At 40.1% G+C, this 23,776-nt stretch overlaps 1 protein-coding gene and 1 pseudogene across 1 annotated transcript in view; one reads left to right on the forward strand and one right to left on the reverse strand.

The window, feature by feature from the left end:
* The window catches only part of LOC102538875 (ferritin light chain pseudogene), a 49,862-nt pseudogene extending 39,903 nt beyond the window's left edge, over positions 1–9,959 (reverse strand).
* A 179-nt stretch (positions 9,960–10,138) lies between these two features.
* Positions 10,139–23,776, forward strand: part of TSPAN7 (tetraspanin 7) — a 113,747-nt gene continuing 100,109 nt past the window's right edge. Inside the window, exon 1 of the mRNA XM_006211833.2 lies at positions 10,139–10,289. Coding sequence (XP_006211895.1) covers positions 10,209–10,289 — 81 coding nt within the window. The 5' untranslated portion in view covers positions 10,139–10,208. The remainder of the gene's footprint in view (positions 10,290–23,776) is intronic.

Here is a 23,776-nt window from a genome sequence, read left to right on the forward strand (position 1 = left end):
AATTATTAAGTGGCAGAGTTGAAGTTCAATCCAGCGGAAGTGATTTTATAACCACAGGCTAAGCACAGGAAGTCAAAATAAAACCAAGGGCTCATCTAACTATTAAGGGTTCAGTAATATTGGGTTAATCACTTTACTTGTCTGGGCTGCAGTTTACTCAGTTGTAAAATGAAGGGATGGATATAGATCAGAGGTTTTTTTTTAATTCAGTATTTTTGATCATGATGTCCAGTAAGAAATGTTTTATACTGACCTAGTACACACACGCACCCCTTGCCCTAAGTTGGGTTTCCCAGAAGCAGACCTTGAGATAAGGATTTGAGTGTAAGTGATTTATCAAGGCACAGTGTTATTACAACAACAGCCAACATTCATTGAACACCCACTATGCCAGAACGATTCCAAACACTTCATATACATCACCTTGTGAAGACAATAAGGTGACAACTATTAATAACCCCATTTTACAGATGTGAAGACTGTTAAGTGGCAGAGGTCAGGAGGAAACCCAGGCAGTCTGACTCCAAAACCTGTTGTCAAGAGGGCAGGCTCCTGCATCAGTCTGTTTGGGTTCAAATCCTGATGCCAACAGTCAATCAATAAATGTTTCTAACTATAATCATGATATAACTCAATTATTGACAGCCATCAGCTCACTGATGGGAATAATTCTTACAAAAGGAAGTTTATGGTCAGGGTCATGTACATCAACTGAATTCAAAGGTTAACTCGTTGATAATCAACTCAATGTTCTGCTCTGCTTTAGTCATGCTGGCCCAGTCTTCACCTTAAATTCAGCCACTTAACCCATTTAAGTAAGATGGGGTTCTGGCCTGGGTTATGTAACATCTGCATGCTTAAATAGCTAAAGTACACTTCACTGTAACTAGAAGGAAGGAATTTCAACATACTCATTTTTATATATTGTGTTAATGAAGTGCAAAGATACTTCTTAACAAATGAATCTAATTAAGATGTATTAGTCATCATTATGTAGAGAATATTTCTACTGAAGTCAATGAACACTAACCATTCTTTGGATTTCAAAAATAGGGTCAACAAACATTATGATATAAATGACTAAAAATGGTTAAAAAATTGCACAGAACCTGGATACCTGGAACTATTATCTTTTTGGCTGAATTCATTTGAGCCAAGTTTCCATCAATAATATCTTTCATGTCACAGGATAGATACAGGTATTTATTATGACACAGGTAGTGGAGTCAGAATAAAAGCATAACATTATTTTAATAAAAGGTTATGAGTAATCAAAGATTTACATACATAAATGAACTGAAAGCTGCCACCACTCTTAGGCTGGAGCCCACAAGCCTGTACTTGCTGCTGATCTGTAAGAGGTACTGTTACTGCCTCTTTTGGGGCTACTGCTACCACTGAGTAGAAGCCCAGGAGTCCATAGCCTTATTGATGCTGTTAAAACTGCCACAGATGTTTTGGGAACAAATAGTTGCCTGTTGTCATTGTTGCTGCCTCTATTGCAATTGGAAGGACCCCTAGAGACAGACAGAAAGGCTACTCTCTTTTCCACCTTATCGTCTCTCCACCAGTGCCTCCCAGTAGCAAACCTAACAGGACGCAAGCTGAAAGGGAATATGAAAAATGTAGTGTGCTGGTTTCTAAACCCCTGTGATCCAGAGAAGAACACTGAAAGCACAGCTGAGAATCAAGTGGAAAATGACTGCACAGTAACAACATTTATTTAACTAATCCCCCACTGCTGGGTATTTAGATTATTTCTTTGGAAATACAAAATGTGGAAAGCAAAGCCATCAATGGGATAGTTTTTGAACCCAATGGACAATGATATTTAATCTCCAAGAAAGGTATATAAGACCGGATGTGTCCTCCTTGAGCTCAGCAACAAATGATACGTAAAATAGTGGCTCTAAGTAGCTCTGCTCTGTCCCTCCATGAGTAGATTTGTGTCATAACGAAAGGAAGAACACTGGGGTTCTGTCCATGTGGACCTATAACACATAGTGCATTCCCATTTGGTTGAGATCTGAAGGGATTATTCTGAAGTCATAATTAAAATTTTTTGTTTCCCCAAATATACAAAAGTGTTACCAGCATCTCCCTATGACCAACAGCCACAGGATAAATATAAAATCCCAATAACAATTTTTCAAAAAGCATTTCTAGGGTTTAGCCTCTATACACAGTGTTTCTTTTTAATAATTTTTATTATAAATGTCATACTGCTTGTAAAAAAAAATCAAATGAGCATTTTCAGAGGTAAAATTCCATCCTAATACCATTCAAAGATTATCATGTATGTTTCATCCTGATTTTTTCCTATGAACACTCTAATACATTATATCATTATATTCACAGAATACTATGATTCTCTTCTGGAATTTGTTTTCATATGTAAAAATTATATATTATGTATTATATCTTGATGGACCTTTTGTTTTAATACAGTTAAATATACCTAATATATAAAAACTATATCATAGTGTTCTGTAGTATGGAGATGCTAAAATTTATTTTATTGTTCGTCTTCTCCAGTAGAGTGCAAGCTCCCTGAGAACAGGGTCCTGCTTTGGTCTGGTCACAACTATATTTCCAGGGCTTAGACAAGCACCTGGCAAATAGCAGATGTTTAAAATTCTGTAGAATGACTAAGCGGCAAAATACTATTGATGAATATTTGTATTATTTCTATTTTCACTATTCCAATAGTGATTTTCACAATTAGTAATCTTATAAATATATGCTGTACATTTATTTTTGTAGGGAAAACTGATAGAGGAATTGCTGGGTCAAAAAAAAAATGGAAGAACTTCAACCCTTCTCAAATTCCTCCCAACATGTTCAGGAAGTCTGCAGTGTGAAGGGAGGTGGCACTTGTATTTACAAGTGTGGCCTTCCTTTAGTGCTGCCACTGTAGTCTCACAAATGCAGTCCTGTTACAAGGTGGCGCTGGCCTTTTCCTTCCTTTTAGCTTGTGCTGTTTGAGGAAGTTGTCTGAGCCTCTTATGTTTCTATCCCATGTTCTGAGACAATTCGGCTGTCATTCTGCTGAAATGAGAACAGCACCCTTTGTCCCTGCAATTTTTGGTTAAGCAGGCTATACTGGCTGCAAAACTTTGTGCTCCCAACATCTTTACGAAATTCTTTTCTAATCTAGTGTTTTTTTTAATGTTTCCCCCCAAGGCTCAGGGGTAAATGTCTACTGAGGAAAGACGAGGGCCTGCATCATTCATTCCACGTATAATACATCGAGCTGTTCTCAGAACAATCCTAACCGTCTGATGTTTACACCAAGGCTCCTTAGACCAAATCGGCAAACCTTAGGTCTTTCCTCTCTTTGGTTGAGTGCTTTCCCAAGTGGCTTTTGCAAACATACCTTTAGCAGGTCCTGTCTCAGTCCTGTAGACATTTCTGAATCCCAGGGTAAAAGTCATTTTGGGTGCTCAGGTAGGGACCCCTGGAAACACAAAGATATATTAATAAATATAGAAATTTAGATGGATGGACATATGCTCAAAGTTCATTTAAGCAAATTTTCAGAATAGTTCAAGGCTTCCCCTCCTTGATTCCTAAAACTTTAATATTTTAATCTTTTGTGTAGAGGGCTTCCTTTGTAAAATATTTTTCTTTATTATAAATGTTATATATAATCATTTAGAAATTTGGGGAAATAGAGTAAACATAAAAAATAGGAAATAAAATCACCTATAACCCCACCCCTCTACAGCTACCAGTGTGAAAATTTTCTTCCAATTTCTTTTCTATATATTCTTACATTTCTTAGTATTATAACAAAAATTTATCTTTGTGACTAAAAAAGTTCTTCACATACCTACTTTAATACTAATACATACTAATAACCATAAACTAGTCCCTTGCTCAGATGTACCATATATTGGGATTATGCATTTTAAAAGCTGTCCCCCAAATTTAGTCAGACTAGCAGTAAGTCATATTCAATTCCTCCTTTTCCTTCATGACCCAAACCCACTTAGTCCTGAGGGCTGTCTGTTCTACTTCTGAACAATTTCTTCTGTCTGTCCGAGGGGTTTCAATCCCAGCTAGAGTGTCTGGTGAGCTTTTAAAAATACTGATTGCTGGGACCCCACCACAGACCAAGTTAATCAGAACCTCTGGGAGATGAAGCCCAGGCATCCAGAAGTCTAAAAGCTCCCCAATGGATTTCAATGTAGCCGGAGTTGAGATGCATTGTCCCCGCCCCTCCTCCAGCCCCACTGCCACTTCCTACGGCCCAGCCCTCTCATCAACTCCTACCTAGGTTATTGCAATTACCTCCTAACCCTTTTCCTGTTTCTAGTCTCTCTCTTCTGTCGGCTTTAATCCTGCATACTGCTTCCCAAATTATGTAGCTAGAACATGAGTCAGATCATGTCACTCCCCTACTGAGAGACCCCTCACTGCTCCCTACTGCCTAAACCAGAGTCAAACTTGGCCTGAGCAAGGTCCTCCTCCAACCTACACTTCTGCATCCTTTCCTACTCTGTGGCTTCTAGTACACCTCACCACTCATCTGAGTTAGCTTTCAGCTTTTGTTCATGCTGTTTCTTAGCTGTAATGAGCTCATCCGTTGCTCAAAGACCACTATTATCTTATTCATATTTCAAAGTCCATTTCAAATATCACATTTTTCTTCAATCAGTCAACAATCATCTACCAAGTGACTACTATATACCATCCGTCTGTTCAATAATTTTTGCATTGCTACTATATCGAGGTACTGGGGATACAACAGTGAACAAAACGACCAGTCTGTGTGGAGATTAGTGGGAGAGGCGGACAACAAAACAAGCACAACGAATAAGAAAATGTTAGATAAGAGCAATGCAGAGAATTAGAACATAGAGTGACTAGGTGGCTATTTTCAACAGGGTGGCTATTTTCATCTGAAGTGGCCTTTCTGAGGAGGTGATATCTATACTGAGATCTAAATGATAGAAAGGAAGGGACCAACCATTCAGAGTTTAAGGGGCAAAGCATCTAAAGATAGGACCAACCAGTGTGAAGGCTTTCAGGCAAAATGAAGTCTGATTGAAGAACAGAAAGAAGGCCAGAGAAGCTGAAGCACCGGGGTAAAGGGAGAGTCATGGGAGAGGAAGGCGGAGCCAGCTCATGTATGCTTCCTAAGTCAAGGTAAAGAGTTGAAATTTGATAAGAGGAAAAATAAACAAATGTGACCTAATTAAACTTATAAGCTTTTGCACAGCAAAAGAAACCATGAGCAAAACAACACGATAACATATGGAATGGGAGAAAATATTTGCAAATGATGTGACTGACAAAGGCTTAATTTCCAGAATATATATAACAGCTCATACAACTTAGTAACAAAAAACAAAGCAAAACAAAAAAAAACCCAATCCAAAAATGGGCAGAAGACCTAAACAAGTAATTCTCCAATGAAGACATACAAATGGCCAATAGGCACATGAAAAATGCTCAATATAGCTAATTATCAGAGAAATGCAAATCAAACTATAACGAGGTATCACGTCACACCAGTTAGAATGGCCATCAATCATGAAAAGAGAACCCTCCTGCACTGTTGGTGGGAGTGTAGTTTTGTGCAGCCACTATGGAGGACAGTATGGAGATTCCTCAAAAAAATAAAAATAGACTTACCCTATGATGCAGCAATCCCACTCCTGGGCTATATTGGAGGGAACTGTAATTTGAAAAGATACATGCACGCCAATGTTCATAGCAGCACTATATGCAATAACCAAGACATGGAAACAACCTAAATGTCCATGGACAGATGACTGGATAAAGAAGTTGTACTATATTTATACAATGGAATATTACTCAGCCATAAAAGAATAAAATAATGCCATTTGCAGTAACATGGATGGACCTAGTGATCATCATTCTAAGTGAAGTAAGCCAGAAAGAGAAAGAAAAATACCATATGATATCATTCCTATGTGGAATCTAAAAAAAAAAGAAAAAAGAAAAAAAGGGACACTATGAACTCATCTACAAAACAGAAACAGACTTGCAGACACAGTAAACAAATCTTATGGTTACCAGGCAGAGGGGGTAGAAAGGGATAAATTTGGGATAGTCAAAATTTGATTCTTTGTGTAATGATGGGAAATCACTGGAGGGGTTTAAGCAAGAGAGTGACATGATATGGTTTGTGTTTGAACAAGATCACTCTGGTTGCTGTGTGAACAATAGATTGAGGCGGTGACAGTAGGAACAGGGACCAGGTAGGTGCTTTGCTGGCAGTCTAGTTTTCCTTGAAGTATTTGTTCAATTTAAGGCAAATAAAACCCAAAAGCTCCCCTTGTTTTTAAGCAAAATATTCCAACTCTGATTTATTATCATCTAATAGGACCTGGATGGGTTGACCTCTCTCCAGCCTCCTGTACACTACTTTTGCCCCTGCTGTTGAGCCTTGCTGAACTTCTGTCAGCTCCCCAAATGTACCATTCCTTCAGGCCACAGGGCATTTGAACTTGCTGTGGTTATATGTTATTTGCATGTATCACAAAATACACATAACATAAAATTTACTACTTTAACCATTTAAAAGTATACAATTCAGTGGCAATAAGTATATTCACAACGTTGTACAATCATCATCACTATCTAGCTCCAGAACTTTTTCATCACCTCAAGAAGAAACACTGTACCTATTAAGTAGTCACTTTCCATCCCCTCCTCCTCCATCCCCAGGCAACCAGACCATTAATCTGCTTTCCATCTCTATGGATTTGCCTGTTCTGGATAGTTCATACAAATGGAATCATACAATATGTGGTATTTGTGTCCAACTTCTTTCACTCAGTATAAAGTTTCCAAGATTCATCCATATTGTCAGTATATCATTCCTTTTTATGACCAAGCAATATTCCATTGTGTGGATTTACCACATCTTGTTTATCCATTCCTTAGTTGACAGACATTTGTTTAGGCTGTTTCCACCTTTCAGCTACTGTGACTAGTGCTGCTGTGAACACTCATGTACGTGTTTTTGTTAGAACACCTGCTTTCAATTCTTTTGGGCATATACCTAGCAGTGGAACTGCTGGGTGATATGGTAGCTGTGGTTATATGTTGAGGGACTGAAGATCAGTGAATCTTAGACATTTATTAGTTTCCCGTGGCAGCTGTAACAAAGTACCCCAAAACGTGTGGCTTAAAATAATTCTTAAAATGTATTTTCTCACAGTTCTGGAGGCCAAAAGTCTGAAATCAAAGTGTCAGCAGGGCCATGCTCCCTCTGAGACTGGGCGCAATCCTTCTTTGCCTCTTCTTAGCTTCCAGTGGTGACAGTCAATTCTTGGCTGTCTTTGGCTTACAGTTACAATATTTCCATCAGTCACACGGCTTCTCCCCTGTGTGTCTCTGTGCCTTCACATAGCCCCCTCCCCGGGTCTTTTCTTCTTTTAAGGACACCAGTCATACTGGATGAAGGGCTCACCCTACTCCAGTATGACCTCCTCTTTAATAATTACATCGGCAACAACACTATTTCCAAATAAGGTCACATTCGGAGGTAATGGGGTTAGGGCTTTAACATGTCGTTTGAGGCAACACAATTCAATCCATGACAAAATGCCGGACATTGTTGTGCATCTGAACGCCCTGGGGATCTTGTTAACATAGGCTTGGGGTGAGGCCCGAGGCTCTGCATTTTCAATAAGTTCTCCCAGAGGATGTCAGGGCTGCTAGTTCACTGACAGTGTGGCTGACTTGTTTCAGTTTTAGCAATAAAAATCCAGAGTTAAAGGAAATCATTCAGTCCTGGGAAAACTGGCATGGTTTGTCACCCTAGCAAGGATCTAGCTGTGGCTATGTTAATTTACCCATTAATTACATTACCAAATATTCATATTTATTTTTACATTTAAATAACTTATTTTCGCTAGAACAGCCCAAATTTTCCCCTAAAGGCTCTGGACAAACTGTGAAATGGTGAGTTAGTTGAGCTGATGGGTGCCATCTGTGAATATCATATATTAACTCATGGAACTATCTATGATGCTCAGTGGTGTCCCTGTTGGGTTGAAAAACTGAGATTTCTGACCCCTTTACAGAATAATTATGCATGGGCAAGACTTTTTGCAGCTAAGAGTACCCACTGGGTTTGAAGTTTTCAGTATCCTTTTCTTGCTGCTGCCCAGGGAGTATAAAAGTGAAGAAAGCTCCTTTCTGAAGTTGGGTTTAAGCTCATTGCACTTGGGACAGTGTTCCTCAACTCTTGATTCCTATTAGGACCACCTGAAGAACTTTAAAACCTGCTGAGCCCTCAACCCCAAACCAATTGACTCAGGCTACCTGAGATTGGGCACAGGCAGTCATAGCTTTGTGTGGTCTTAAGTGCTCCAGGTGATGCAAATGAGCAACCAGAGTACAGAATCATTGTACAAGGTCTTCCTTTCGAAGGGAAACCTTGCCAATCTGTTCCTAATCTTTTTCCACCTGCACCCATATTTCTCTCCACTCCCCTCTATGACCACATACCTCTTTGTTATGGTTGATCATTACCTTAAGCAAGTCCTCCTCTTCCTCATATTTGTGTCCTGTTTATACAATGGCCTTACTGACCTGAGACCATGTACAACCCATTGGCGGTAATAATTACTCCTGCAAGTGACCTTGGCAAGGCTTTCCTCAAGCTTTATTGACTCTGTTTTTCACGCTTTCACAAAAGCTATCCTTAACATCATCCACAGTCGAGTTGGCCGGGGATAGTGTTGCTGTTTTAACTGCAGAGCCTCTCAGGAATCAGGCTAAATCTCCCAAAGAATCTGTACTGTGTGTTCCTCTCCAAACCAGCCACAGAAAATCTGGGTGGAGTGTACTTTTTTTATTGGAATATAATTCACGTGCCATAAAATTCACCCTTTTAAAGCGTCCAACTCAGTAGTTTTTAGTATAGTCACAAAATTGGGCAACCATCACCACAATCTAATTCCAGAACATTTTTGTCACTCCCAAAAGAAACCCCCCACTCATTAACAGTCACTCCTCATTCCTGCTGCCCCTTGCAACCACTAACCTGTCTCTAGGGATCTATTCTGGATGGAACATTCACTGTGTGGTCTTTTGTATCTGGCTTCTTTCACATAGCATATTTTCAGGGTTCATACATGTTATAGCGTGTATCAGTACTTCATCTTTTTTGTGGCCAAAGAATTTTCCATTGAATGAATGCATTACATCATGTTCACCCATTTATAATTGATGGACGTTGGGGTTGTTTCTGCTTTTTGGCTATGGTAAATGGTGCTGCTATGAACATTCATGGACAGGCTTTTGTGTGAACATAATGTTTTTACTTCTCTTGGGTCTATACCTAGGAGTGGAATCACTGGGTCATATGGTAACTCTATGTTTAGCTTTTTGAGGAACTTCTGAATTGTTTTTGAACATTATTTTTTGACCTTGATACAGTTCTCTTTCCTGAGTGTGAGGTGGTCTGTACTTGTGAGGGTGGGAAAAATGATCCGCAGGGACTTAAAACTTTTTTTTCTGTTATCTGTTATTCATTTTATGTACAGAAAGAATGGTACCTTCATATAGAAACTTCCTGTCATTCAGCTGCATGATTTCAAAATGTGAGGAAATCTAAAACATGGAGCTCCCGTGGTGGCAAGGATTTGGGGTGTCTGAGCGCTCGGTTTCCTGACCAGCCTTCCAGCTGTATCTCTGGCCACCTGTCACAGTCTGTTACTGGCACAGACAAGGCCCGCTTATTCCAAGGACATGACTACTGGGCCACTTCCATCTCAGAAGGCCTGGTGGGGCGTCCAAATGCAGAAATCTGATTGCTTTTCGGGGATACCAGTAAGCCAGGTGCAGACAAGCCTGCAAATGGAAAGCGTACTATGTACAAAGCAGAAACTTACGTGCTGTGGCGGCCTGGAAGAGGCCCTGACCTTCGACCCGGCCTCCAGGTTCTCCCACTCCCTCGCGGCTGCCCGGCCCGCTCCTCGTCTGAAGGGCTGAGCCTACGCGGGCTCGCCGGGCGAGCGGCCTTCTGAGCATGCGCAGTCGCTGCTGGCCGGTTCCTAAAGCGGGCGCTCCGCGAGGGCGCGCTCACGCACGCGCAACGTCTCGCCTGCGCGCGCACGGGGCCTCTCGCGGCACGAGCCCCCGCCCCGCCCCGCCCCGCCCCCTCCCCCCCCTCCCGCGCGCTCGCCCGCCGCCCGCCGCCGCCGCCGCCGGAGCTCTGTAGTATGGCATCGAGGAGAATGGAGACCAAACCTGTGATAACCTGTCTCAAAACCCTTCTCATCATCTACTCCTTCGTCTTCTGGGTGAGTGGCCACGCCGGACCGGTGGCCGGGGCGCCGTCCGTCCGTCCATGTAGTGATGCTCCGGGAAGGGAAGGGGGAGGGAAAAAAACCAAACCAAAAATCAAATCTCGGTCCCCTCCTGAAGAAGACAGGCGCAGGGTGCTGGGCCAGGGCTGCACGATGGCGGGTTGCAGGCTTGGGGCTGCTCGGACTCTGGACCCTGCGCGGCTCAGGGTGCAGGGGGCTGCGTGGTGGCGGTGACTGCAGGTTGTCGACCTTTCTAAAATATTTTTAATACATTGATTTATTTTTTTAAGCTCGCGAGTTAGGGTCAACCTCTTGGGAAAGTTGCGGATTTATTCGTCTGTTTTCCTCTCTGGACACCTCTCCCCATCTTTCCTTACCAGCCTGTTCTCCATGCCTCTTGGAGATAACCTGTGGCCGGCTGGGAGCAGGCGCGAGAGCGCAGGGGTTGATTCCAGATTCCCAGTTATTCCTGACCCCTTGGGGCTGCGGGAGGCAGGCGCCAGGAGCCCTGCCTGGCTGGGCAAGGGCGACCAAAGGCCCCGAAGCACACGGATCGGGGGGCGGGCGGAGACGCACGGAGGGGAAAGGGTCTTACATAAACCAGGGGCATCTTTGAGCTTTCTTGGCGACCCAGGAGATGGTGCTTAACGGCCCTTTTCCCACTCCCCTCCACCCTTACACTCATCTGGTCTTTTTCTCATTGCGTGAACCCAGCCCGCAGAGCCCTGCGGGAGGACCCCCGCCACTCGGTGACGGCAATAGCGCCCCAACTCTACTCCTCATCTAACTGGTGCTGCTACGGGTCCTTGAAGCTCAATGCAGAAGGGTGACGTCAGCCCCTCAGCTGAAGCCTCGAGGGGCTGCATGGTGCACCTCGCGGAGCGATGCGCCTTTCTGCGCGCGGGAGGAGGAGGGGGGCGCTCCAGGCTTGTGCCTTACCTCATCCTGTTTGGCAATTCGTGGAATCAGTGCAGGGCTGACACTGCAGTGATTCACTTGAAGTGGGTGGTACCTAAAGACCATTCCCCGTTATTTCTCTTTCCATGTAGACGACTTCCTTCTCCCAAGTCCCCCTTTCCCACACTAAGCCACAGCTACCCCGCAGAAGAATGAATGTGTGTCATTACCCCCTCACCCCCCAAATAATCTGGGTTTTCAGCTTTTAAGGCAGTCATTTTGAAACCTGAGGCTCTGCAGAAAAAACCAATCCCGTCTTTGGTTGTTCCCCCCTCCCCATTAGCCCTAATTTTGGCTTGAAACTGAGGCACAGTGCTTTATGAGGTACCCAGACTCGGCTTAATGGTGAACCAGGCTGTTTGTAATGACCAAGGCAGGAAATGAGGTTTATTAAGGATGGAAAAAAAAATCCCTAATGCCCCCTCCCCCGCCTCCGCGAACATTCCTTGTCACGGGCACTGGTGATTCTTCAGGTCTGGAAACTGGACTCTGGGGACCAGGCATACCAAGAACTCTGCAATGAGATAAGATAAATTAACTGGTATATCACACAGGGCAAACACAGAAATGGACTTTATTTGGATTGAAAATGATGCAGGTTGAAAAATCTCAGTAGTGGAATTGTGAGCTCTGTACAGATCATATATTATGTTCTTCTTACCGAAAACAATAATGCATCCTGGTTGCTGAAACTTCCCAGTAGCCATTCCTGGGAACTGGTTTTGTTTTTTATTTGTTTCCTTAAATCTCTTTGTGTTTGGCCTTTTAGTATTTACTAGACTTCCTATTTGTTACTGGAGTAAATCATATATGGGTAATTATATTTAGTTTTCTGAAAAATCTTTCAGCATCACTGCAGGCTGGTAAAAAAGGGAGTCTTTTGGACCAAGGCTTTTCATATGAGCTCTTTAACCTCCCCCGCCAACACAAACACCCCATGCATCTAATTACTTAATGCCCCCTAATGCATCTTAACCACTGAATTTTATGTCCTCTGAAGTTCCCTTGGTGCCTGCATTTTACGTTTTTCCTACTTTTAAGATTTGTCTAGTTTTAAATAAAATTATAGCGTGCTAAACAAAATGAAGCATTTTTCAGTCGTTTCAGTCAAATAGCATTCAGTAATCATTTCATACTTCACAACCAAAGAATGAGATGTCTTCAGATGCAAGGGTATTTTAAGTAAGACATTTTCATTAATAAGCCATGGTCCACATGCTGTATTTTCCATTGTACCTTAAATGCTTTTTTTTTCTTTTAAAAACAGCTTTATTGAGATATAATTCACTAACATATAACTCACTCTTTTTAAAGTGTACAATTCAGTGGTTTTTAGTATATTTGCAGATATGTGCAACCATCACCCCAGTCAATTTTAGAACATTTTCATTACCTGAAGAAGAAACCCCATACCCTTTAGCTATCATTCCCCTTTCCCCTCCAACAACCCCCACCACCCTAAGCAATCACTAATTACTTTCTGTCTCTGAAGATTTCCCTTTTCTGGACATCTCATTTAAATGAAATCATATAGTATGTCGTCTTTCATGAATGGCTGCTTTTACTTAGCAAAATATTTTCAAAATTCGTCCATGTTTATTCCTTTTTCTGGCCAAATAACGCTCCATCGTATGGAGCATTATATCACATTTTGTTCACTCATTTGTCCACTGATAGACGTTTGGGTTGTTCCTATCTTTTGACTGTTATGAATAGCAGTGCTATAAACATTTATGTACAAGTTTTTGTGTGAACATAAGTTTCCATTTCTCTTGGGTAGATACCTAGGATTGGAATTGCTAGGTCACGTGGTAACTCTGTGATTAATCATTTGAAGAACTGCCATACAGATGGCACCATTTTACATTTCTTCCAGCAGCATATGAAGATTTTCATTTCTCCACATCCTCACTAGCATTTGTTATTACCTGACTTTTTGATTCTAGCCATTCTAGTAGGTATCTCCTTGTGGTTTTGATTTGAATTTCCCTGATGAGTAATGATGTCGAGCATCTTTTTAATGTGTTTATTGGTCATTTGCATATCTTCCTTGAAGAAATGTCTATTCATATCCTTTGCCCTTTTAAAAATTGGGGTTATTCTTTTTTATTATTGAGTGGTATGTGCCCTTTATTAATTCAAGTCTCTTATCAGATATAGCATTTGCAAATATTTTCTCCTATTTGGTGGGTTGTTTTTTCACTTTCTTGATGGTGTCCTTTGAAATACAACAGTTTTTTATTTTGATAAAATCCAGTTTAGCTATGTTTGTTTTGTTGCTTGTGCTTTTGGTGTCATAGCTAAGAATTCTTTGCCAAATCCAAGATCATGAAGAAAATACTGTCTATAAGAATCATTTACCAATTCAGTAAATGCAGTTGATAAATTTATCTTTCTCTAGCACCTAAAACTGTCTGGCACATAGTAGGTACTCACATATTTGTCATAACCTCTGAAGTTATGTCAGGTAACTAACAAAAAGGATGATCTTAGTGTGCTTTTGACTGGAAGATGGAGGAAAGATTAGGCAGAATTTTTTCCTCAGGTTCTCTGTGAATCATTTTAATGGTACTATTTCTCTTCTCTTACCTTGATTTAGATTTAGGACCAGAAGACATTTGAGCTTAAAATGGTGGTAGACTAGTAGCATCAAGAATTTTTCTGTCTCTTCTTCTCTCCCAGGTTTTCTTATTCTTGTTGCTGTTGAGAAATCACATGTTATTTTGATTCTTCTTAAATTCTGCTTCTCTTCTCTGAAAGCTTCTGGAATCTCTTTCTTGTTCTTAGTGCTCTGAAATTTCACAATTGCTATATGTCTGTTTTTATCTCTTTCCTGTGCACCCTTTCAATCTGCAAACTCAGGTCCTTCTGTCTGGGGAAGTTTTCTTGAACTGTTTTCTTGTTTGTTTGTTTTTTTGTTTATTTTGTTTTAAATTTATTTCCCTTCATTTTCTCTGTTCTCTTTCGCTGTTGGACCTCTTAGATCATCTAATTATTCCCCTTCTATTTTCTAATTCTCTTTGTCTTTTTGTTCTACTTTCTGGGAGATCTCTCACTTTACCTTGCCTGCTACTACGTTTTTTCATCTGTTTTATACATTGATTTCTAGGAGCTCTCTGTTGGAGTCTTTCTTTTTCTAGCACCCTGCTCTTGTTTCATAAATGTGGTATCATTTTAAAACCCCTCTGACAATATTAATGATTTTTTTTAAAGTTTGCTTCTTTCTGCATAGTTTCCTCCAAGCTTTTCTGTTTTCTGGCATATTACAGATTTACCTCAAATTTCTGCTAACCATTTGCTCTCTGTTCTATATATGTTTAAGAGTAGAGCACTGAAAATGCTGATTGGAAGCTCTTAGCATGAAGTAGGAGTTTGTTGATTGTAAGTTGAGTTTTGGGACCAAAGTCCGTCTCTTTAGGTCTTTTCCTTTGGTCTAATGAGATTTCCTATAGAAGAATCTCCCAATCTTCTCTCTGGATGAATAAGGTTAGGGATATGGGTGTCTCCACATGTAATATATAAACCCTTGTTTAAGCTCCTGTTTCAAGTGTAGAATCCAATGTTCACTGTGCTTTTGTCCCCCAGTTCAGTTCACCCTCCCTAGAAAGTGAACCCATGCTGGAATGGGGGAGAAGGCAGAGACTAGAAGTTGGGAGGGATCTAATTGCTTTTCATAAAGCTTTTTTTACCAGATTCTCCTTATTTTAGCCCCCTTTCATCCCTAGTTCCAGGAGTGCATGGAGCTGCCTTCTGGGGGGTGCTTGTGTGCAAATATTTTATTCTTGGCTTTTCTCACAGCTGCCATAGGATTTGGCTTTTTCTCAGCTTCCAAAATGTCATTGTGGTTGTCTCCTCTTCCATTCTCTTTGTTATTGTGGATTAAAAAAATCCTTTTAGTGTCATTTCAGTGGAGTTTTGGGAGATAGCCAAGGTAAATGGATGTGTTCAATTCATCATATTTAACTGGAAGTCCTTTATATCTGTATCTCTACATTGCATGGTACTAATTAAATAGGTAGTTGATTGTGAGTGATTGAATAGAGCATCTAAGATGGCAATAGTTGGGTTATTCTAATAGATATTGGTATCTACTTTTCAATTTTTAAAAAGCTTTTGAATGTTGAGGGGAGCGTTCCCGGTTGGAACAGGCTTACTGAAGCACATCCTCTTTTAAGTTCATCTGGTCATCAGGGACTGAAGTTGGACAAATGGGAATGAAGCTCTGAAGGTTGCTGCTGTTTTTTCTGCTCATCTAATTTCTTCCCACCAGGTGTGAAGGCCCGTGTGTCTTCTAATCTGATGCAGACCTTGCTGGATTAATTTCACGTGGAAGCAGCAGAGATCAAAGTATGGTGGGGTGTAGGGCGCTTGATGTTAAATGGGTCATTGCTCTGCTGTTTTCTGTTACTACGATGATAACCCTTCATGTTTATTACAGGACTTGTGCATTATAACCTGAAGAGTTTTTCCTTATTTAATCAACTTTACTTCTTCTGTGCAATATGCAGTTAGGATATGTGCACTACCTTTTATAGCATTTGGGGAACATTAAGTCTTTTCCACTCAATAGTTGCTTAGAAACTAGCTGAACTTTTACCCAGATAGAATGAAATACTTTTCTCAATTTTAATTATAGCTAGAGTTCTTGATTTGACCCTACCGTGAGCTACATTACTTATGATTCATTGACTGTTCAGCGTTATGTAGTTTTAAGCAAGCACCTCAGAAGGTGACAGTGTTTCTTTGTTTAAACATGTAAAACCTTTGACATAGGTGACTAATGCACTGCTAAAGCAATTTGAAGTGCACTTTAAAAATATGTTCTTATGTCTTTTTCTCCTTTGGACCCATTTTAGCAGCTTCCAATTTGGGTTATCTCCTCATGACAAGCAGATCAGTGGATTGCTGCTTTTAAATGTTTTTTTTTTTTTGGCTGTTATCCCACTTGCCTTGACAGAATGCTTTTCATTCTTGGCTGAACACTTTTGTCCCCTTTTATATAGAGCCCCCATATTCATCAAGAAAAAGACACAGGGGAGAGGGGAGACAGAGGGTTTTTCTTTGTCTTGTTTTCCCTTTGGTTTCTCGATCACGTGAACATGTAAGCCTGTGAAATAATTCGGTGAGAATTAAGGATCACAATTCTACTGTGGAAGATTTTCTTTGTGCTTCCTTTAAGGTATGATAGGCTTTTTCATCATCATTTATTTTAGGAGAGCTTGCAGTTGCCTTGTACTAGAAGATGGAGTGGGTCAGTTGCAGGTACTAGGTGAAAAATCTAGATCCATGATTCTCCACCCTGTTTGCCCATCAGGATTGCCTAAGGAGTGCTAAAATACTATGTGCTTAGACCTCACCCCGAGAGATTCTGATTCAGTTGGCCTGGAGGAGGGTGCCAGCATTCATAGTTTTAGAATCATCTCCCAGGTGATTCAGCTGTGCAGGTAGAATTGTGAACCGCTGATTCAGAGAACTCAGTATACGACAGCAGGAGCAGGCCTGGTCCATCTTGTGTCTCTTGGATCTGGAGATAGCTAGGGAATATCTAGCCATTGAGTATCTAGCATTGGCCTGTTGATTGCGTCTGCTTTGCTGAAAAGTCTGAGGCTAGGTCTCCAGGGTCTCTTAGTGAACCAAAACGGCCTTGTCATTCCTAGGAGAACTTGCTCGTCATTGACTAGAGGAGTGCTCATTAGAATCACTAAGGGGCTTTTAAAAACACAGATGTTTGGTCCTAGCTCATGATGTTTCAATTTTAATTGATCTGGAGAGGGGCCTGGGTATGTATTTTTTTAAACCATTCCCAAGATGATTCTCATTCCTCGGATGTGACTCTGGTCTGCGATGCAGTTTGTTATAAATACTTACCATATGAATGCTTTCCTGTAGTGATCTGTAGTACCATAAAGCTAGTTTGAGGAGAAGGTTCTACAAGCAATATATAGGCAATCCAGTATTTTTATCACCCAATGAACTAGTCTCTGCCAAGTGTCTGCAATTGAATTCTTAGAGTTTACAGTCGTTTCCATTCTTTAGGGGGAATGTATTTGTTTATGGTTGTACTGAAAAGTGGGGAAGAGGCTTGCTTTGCCCTCTGTCAAAAGATTAGACTGTCATCCAATATGTAAAACAAAAATCTGGAATTCTTTACTTACCACAGGGAGAACTGTACTAGCCAAGCACGGTTTATGAGTGAATTTCTGATCTTTTGGGCAAGTGTGGTGGTGTTTGATGGTTGCTTTGGTTACAGAGGCAGGAGTGGCTGACCCTGGCCCTAGAACCATGGCTATTTGGGTGAGACTTGTTTGCCTCTGAGAAGCAGTCACCGCAGTGCATCTGCTGCTGATTGGTTGACCTTGAATTGTGTGAGGCTGTCATTGTAATTAGCCAGAAGTATGTTTCCTGAAACTAGTTGAGTTGTTGATGATTAGAGGTGAATTGCCACTGATCAAATAGGTTTAGAAGTGGGTGGTGGTGGTTACTAGTTGCCATGCCTATTGAATAATCAGTCTTCTTCCCCCCACCAATGTAGGGACTTTTATTTTTGCCTCAGACTACCAATGCTTGTTTCTTAGTGAATTGACATTGCCTCTGTGCCTCAATTCCCATTCTTCAAACATAATCATAATGATGTATAGAATTCCTGGGTCAGTTCCTTGTTCTCATCGTTCCACAGACAGTATTTGAGAGTTTATGATTTCTAGGGAATGTGTTAGGACTTCTCAAAGACCTTAGGTTGAAAAGGAACCCAAAGCTTGATAATGCAGCTGGGTGGTAAATGTTCCTAAACATCCCTTCCACATCCTCATCTCTACTTGTGTTCAATTTCTATTTCTGATGGAGCTTTTCAAGATTTCTTTCTTCTTCCAATTTCTGCTTCATATTCTAAACTGTATCACTCTCTTGGTGTTCTTTTAGCTATTGCCTTCTATTGCAGGGGATTTAAAACTAGTCCCGTGTGTAGTCTTGGCTTGGACATTTGCTGTGTGACCTTAGGCAAGTCACATGCTCTCTCTGGGCCTCAGTTTCCTCTTCAGAATAGAAGATATCTGCCTCAGTCAAGTAGTGAAAGTTAAATGACATTCAAGTGCTTTGTAATGTGTCTCATATATTTTGGCAGCATTATTTCTTATAGCATAGAGTGTTGCTTCTTAATTTCTTGCATATGGGAGGTATTGTGTTAATATTTGTTAAATGAATAAGTTGATCAGAACACTCCCTATCCTGGAAATTAAGGATTATTAACTTCTTAGGTTTTATAGATTGCTACCAAAGAGAGCTGGGATTCCAGAAGAGTTTGAGTGGAAACCAAAAACATAATGAATTTAGGTCGCTGAATTTAGCCCTGTCACTGGGATAAGGATATTCCTATTTAGAGTAAATGAATATAAACTTGTCATTTAAAATTTATAAAATAAATAAGCTGCAAGGATATATTGTACAACATAGAGAATATAGCCAATATTTTATAATAACTATAAATGGAGTATGACCTTTAAAAATTGTGACTCACTATGCTGTACAACTGTAACTTATATAATATTGTACATCAGCTATATTTCAGCTAAAAAATCAAATGAGAAATTGATGACTCCTTATTCTTTTTTAAAATAAACTTTTAATTTTAGAACAGACAAATTATGGAGATAGTACATAGAGTTCCCATATACCACACAGTTTGTCCTATTATTCACATCCTACAGCAGTATGGTACATTTATATGTTGCAGTTAATGAACCAAGATTGATTCACTATTAACTGAAGTCCATACTTCATTCAGATTTTCTGAGTTTTTACCTAATATCCCATTCAGGCTACCATATTATGTTTGGTAGTCATTTCTCCTTAGACTTCATCTGGCTATGACCGTTCCTCAGACTTCCCTTGTTTTTGATGACTTTGACAGTTTTGAAGAGTCATGTACTTTGTACAAATGTCCCTCAATTGTGATTTGTATGATTTTTTTTCTCATGATTAGACAAGGGTTATATGTTTGGGGAGGAAGATCAAAGGGGTTAAGTGACATTTTCCTCCCATCATCTGAACAGTACATGCTATCAGCATGACTTATCACTGTTGATACTGACCTTGGTTACTTGGCTGAGATAATTTGTCAGATTTCTCACTGTAAAGTTACTCTTTTTCCCCATTTCCATACTGTACCCTTTGGAAGTAAGCCACAATGCCTAGCTCACACTTAAGGAGTGGGGAGTTATGCTCTACTTCCTTGAGGGTGGAGTATCCACTATTATTTTTTTTTATTAGTTGAGATGATTTCCATTCAACAGTTGTTAAAACCAACAGTAAATATTTGTTCAAGTAGTGTAATACTAGAAACATTTGAATCAGTTGGGAACTAGACGGGGATTTTTGGTTACCATTATTATTTGTGGTTTTGGTTGATCTACAAATGTAATAAGACAAAAAATAACTCAGTGTTGGAGAAAGAAGAGATAAAATTACCTCTTCACAGATTCAATTGTTGTATTCTAAGAAACCTAATAGAGTCTAGTTTAAAGATAAAAAACTACTATGAGAATTCGGTGAAGTGGCTAGGAGCAAAATAAAAATTTAAAAATTAATTGCATTTCATTTTATCATAAGCCTTAGAAAAGGAGAAGGGGGAAAATTTCAGTCTCCGTAGCAACAGAAATCATAACTATTTCATAATAAAGTTAACAAGAAAGACAAATCTCTTATATGAAGAGAACTAAAATCTTACTGAGGGTCATAAGATCCAAACAGATTAAAGGACATTGTGTTCTTGATTGGGGAGATTTAATATTATAAAAACATCAGTTTAAAAAAAAATGTGTTCAAAGTAATTCCAAGTAGAGTCCCAACAGGATTTTTTAGTGGGGTGGCATTTGATAAAATAATATTTAGGTAGAAGAGTGAATGCCTGAGAAATCAAGAGAAATATGAGGGGAAAGGGAAGTATGTGCCTTACCAGTGTTATCAGAATATGCTATTTTATATAAAATGGCCACCATGATCCCATTTATGATATTCTTGTGTAACGTCCTTCACTTGGGTGTGGGCAGGAGCTGTGTTTCTGACCAATAGAATACAGCAAAGGTGTTTGAATGTATGTACATGATCATATTAGATAAGATTGTGGTGTCTGTCTTCCTGAGAGACTCTGTCCCTGGCTGGCTTTGAAGAAGCAAGCTTCTATGCTGTGATCTACCCTATGGAGAGGTCCACATGGCAAGGAACTGAGGGCAGTCTCCCGCTGACCGAAAGCAACTGAGGCCCTCAGTTTGGCAGCCTGCGAAATGATATCAACAAAATGATATCAACAATCAAGTGATCTTGGAAGCAGATCCGTCCCCATTTAAGCTTCAGATGAGACTGTAGCCACCTAACACCTTAATTGAGGCTTTGGAAGACCCTGAAACAGAAGACGTAGTTGAGCGGTACCCAGACCCCTGACCCTACATAAACTCTGAGATAATAATTGTGTGATGTTTTAGGTCTCTAAATTTATGGTAATAGTATCATGTAGCTATGTGTAACTAATACAACTATTAAGTCACTAATTGATTCAATATGACGTTGACTTACAGAGAGACAAATAGGATCATGAAATGATAACAAATCCAGAAATAAATTCTAGTATATATGATTTAATATATGAAAAGGGATATTGAGTTTAGTGACAGAAAGCCAGGTTTAAATGATGCTGGTGCTACTGCACACATGGAAAAAAAATGGAGCCCTTACTTGAATTATATTAAAACTTCTAGTTGGTTTAAATGCTTAGATGTAAACACAAAACCAAATTCTGTAAGAAAGTATAGAAATTGTGTGTACAATATAGGGATTCAGAGAGACTTTAACCAAGCTGGGGACTCAGAAGCAATTAAATTAAAAAAATCAATGTATTTGCTTATAAAATGTTTACAATTATATGGCATAAGTACAATAAAGTCAAGTAAACAGTTATGGTGAGGTGCAGAGCCAGTACCAGACTGTTAACTAACATACTGCTTTCTTCATTAAGAAAATCTTGTTAGAAAAAAAAATCTATTTACATTCTGATGCAAGCTCCTTTTCATTTTAGATTGATAACAGTTTGCTGACCAGCCCTGGCCTACTGACCACACTTTGTAAACTACTGCTCTGGGGAAGGAGCCAGCACACTTTTTCTGTAAGGGGCCAGATAGTAAATATTTTAGGCTTTGTGGGCCATGTGGTCTCTGTTGCATCTACTCGACTCTGCCATTGTCCTGTGAAACTCTAAAGTTGACTGAGTTGGAATAAGGAAGGCAACAAGTAGTGAAACCAGGTCAACTAGGAAAGAGCAAAGATCTAATACAGGGTGACAACGGGAATCAAGAGTAGAGGACAGTGGTAAGCTACTTTGTAATGTGGGAAGGACATTTGTGAATGAGTGAGAACCTCAGTGTTATTTGCTTGAAGAACCTGGATAATGGTGATGCCCTCATGGAATTGCAGACTTTAGAAGAAGTTGGTTTGAGACTAATATGATGTGTTTAGTTTGAGACACCAGTAGATTTAAAAGCCAGGCCAGCTCTCAGAAGCTGGTTCATTTTAGTCTTCCGCTGGCAGAAGTGGTCCTGGGCAATTCTTTAGTTTTGGCCATCTCTATTCTTCCTGGCCCATCCCTCCATCCACCATGGTCACAGTTAATTGATCAGGGGAAAGGATCTGACCCTTGGATATTTGCTTGTTGGCTGGTCAGGAGAACTTGAGATGAGCAGGCTTGTAAGATCTGAATGGAGCAGTTCTTTTTTAGGCATTTGAACTTGAGATGTAAGAGAGACAGCTGGTGTAGGGACAGGAGAAAGAAACATGGGGAGAAATGGCAGGGAAAGGGGAAATCTAAGTCAATGGGAGTGGTGGAGAGCTGAGTGGGACCAGTGAACTCCTGGCCACTAGACTGTGTAGGTTCCTGGACAGATCTACAGCAGCCCATGCTTGTTTTTCCCTTCTGGCCTGGAAGAGTGACTTTTCATGGTTCTGGTGAGCTATGACCACAGGGGCATGATTCCTTTCCTCCTTATTTCCTCCTCCTTCCTAACAGTAAAGCTCCATGGCTAACCAAGAAGGGTGATTAGGTGGATGAAGTTATCAGAAAAGCAGATTTGGCGTTAAAAGAGGAGGTTGACGTGAAGATGCAAAGTTGAGAAAAGCCCGATTTGTTCATGTAAGTGGCATGAATTTGTAAACAGTATTCTTTTCAGCTGCACAGGAAGCCCAGAGTTATAAATGCAGTTGATGCTAAATTGCTTGCTGATAGTAGGTTTAATAGGTGTAGCAAAGCACTCAGCCCGCAGCAGTGATGGAAGCCTGAGTTTCCAGTAAGTCTTGTTTAAGGGATGAAGGTTCTGCTATAGGGTAGGATCAAGTTACTTATTAATCTCCTTAACAGCAGCTGCTCTGTTTACAAAGTAAGGTTGGCAGTTGTTTTAGTTTATATCCTTCAGAGATGTTTTGAGGACAAACAAGTAACTGCTTTGTATGTTGTATTTTTCATCAAATGGTCCTGGTCTACAGAGGTGGTAGCTAGCCAGACAATTTTTACAAACAGCTTAGAACAGGCAGCTCTGAGTCGTGGCTCAATGAGGGCTTTGGGGGGCTTTGATTTGGTCTAGACGACAAATGGAGGTGAAATGCACTTCTCCACATGGTTGGCAACTGGGATCAAAGTCTTTTGAGCTAAGATATCAATAGTGAACTCTTCGTGTAAAGCGTGCGAACCATTTTGAGATAAAAATACAGGAAAAAAGAGATGCATAAATGAATATTCTAATAAAATCTGTTCAAATAAGCTGTCTACAAAACAATATGTATATACGGTATACCATTTTTTCTAAGTTAAAAAATGCACATAACAAGTCCTGGATGGGGACCCACATCAGAATGTTAATAGTCACGGTTGGACGATAGGTGATTCACGGTCTACATTTTCCTTTGTGCTTGCCATTATTTTTCAGGGTTTTTCTTCTCCCCTTACACATAGCATGAATTACTTTCCTAATTAAGAAAACAGTGAATACTGTTTCAAAAACAATTTTTTTTCCTGGGCATGTTTATATAGTTCTCTTTGGTTTGTCAAAGACGGGATGCCTGTGTTTACCCCCTCGTCTCATTTATAACGTGGCAGCTCCTCAGCCTGGTCTATTTTAGCAGTTGGATTAAATTAATGCAGAGCGAAAACACATTCAACTTGATTTTTAAGTCTTGTCTCCTCAAAATAAAGGGAAATGCCTGTTCCGATTGAGTATTTAAAAAGAAATTTGGGGGCTGCATTTCAAATAAAATACTAAGGGAATAATATGATAATTATCCATGTGTCTGCCACCCAGCTTTATCAGGTCTTGGCATTAAGCCTCACTTGTTTTGGGCTTGGATATTTGGATTTTAAGGAAATATACAAAAAATTACGGTTGATTCTCGTACATCTTCTGTCATGAGTTCAGAGTTTATCAGTTGAGCCTATTTTTACACATTTACTAATATGTACACATCCACAATGACTATAAAGTATTGCCTTA

Source organism: Vicugna pacos, chromosome X (assembly GCF_048564905.1).
Source record: "Vicugna pacos chromosome X, VicPac4, whole genome shotgun sequence".
Classification (NCBI taxonomy): domain Eukaryota; kingdom Metazoa; phylum Chordata; class Mammalia; order Artiodactyla; family Camelidae; genus Vicugna; species Vicugna pacos.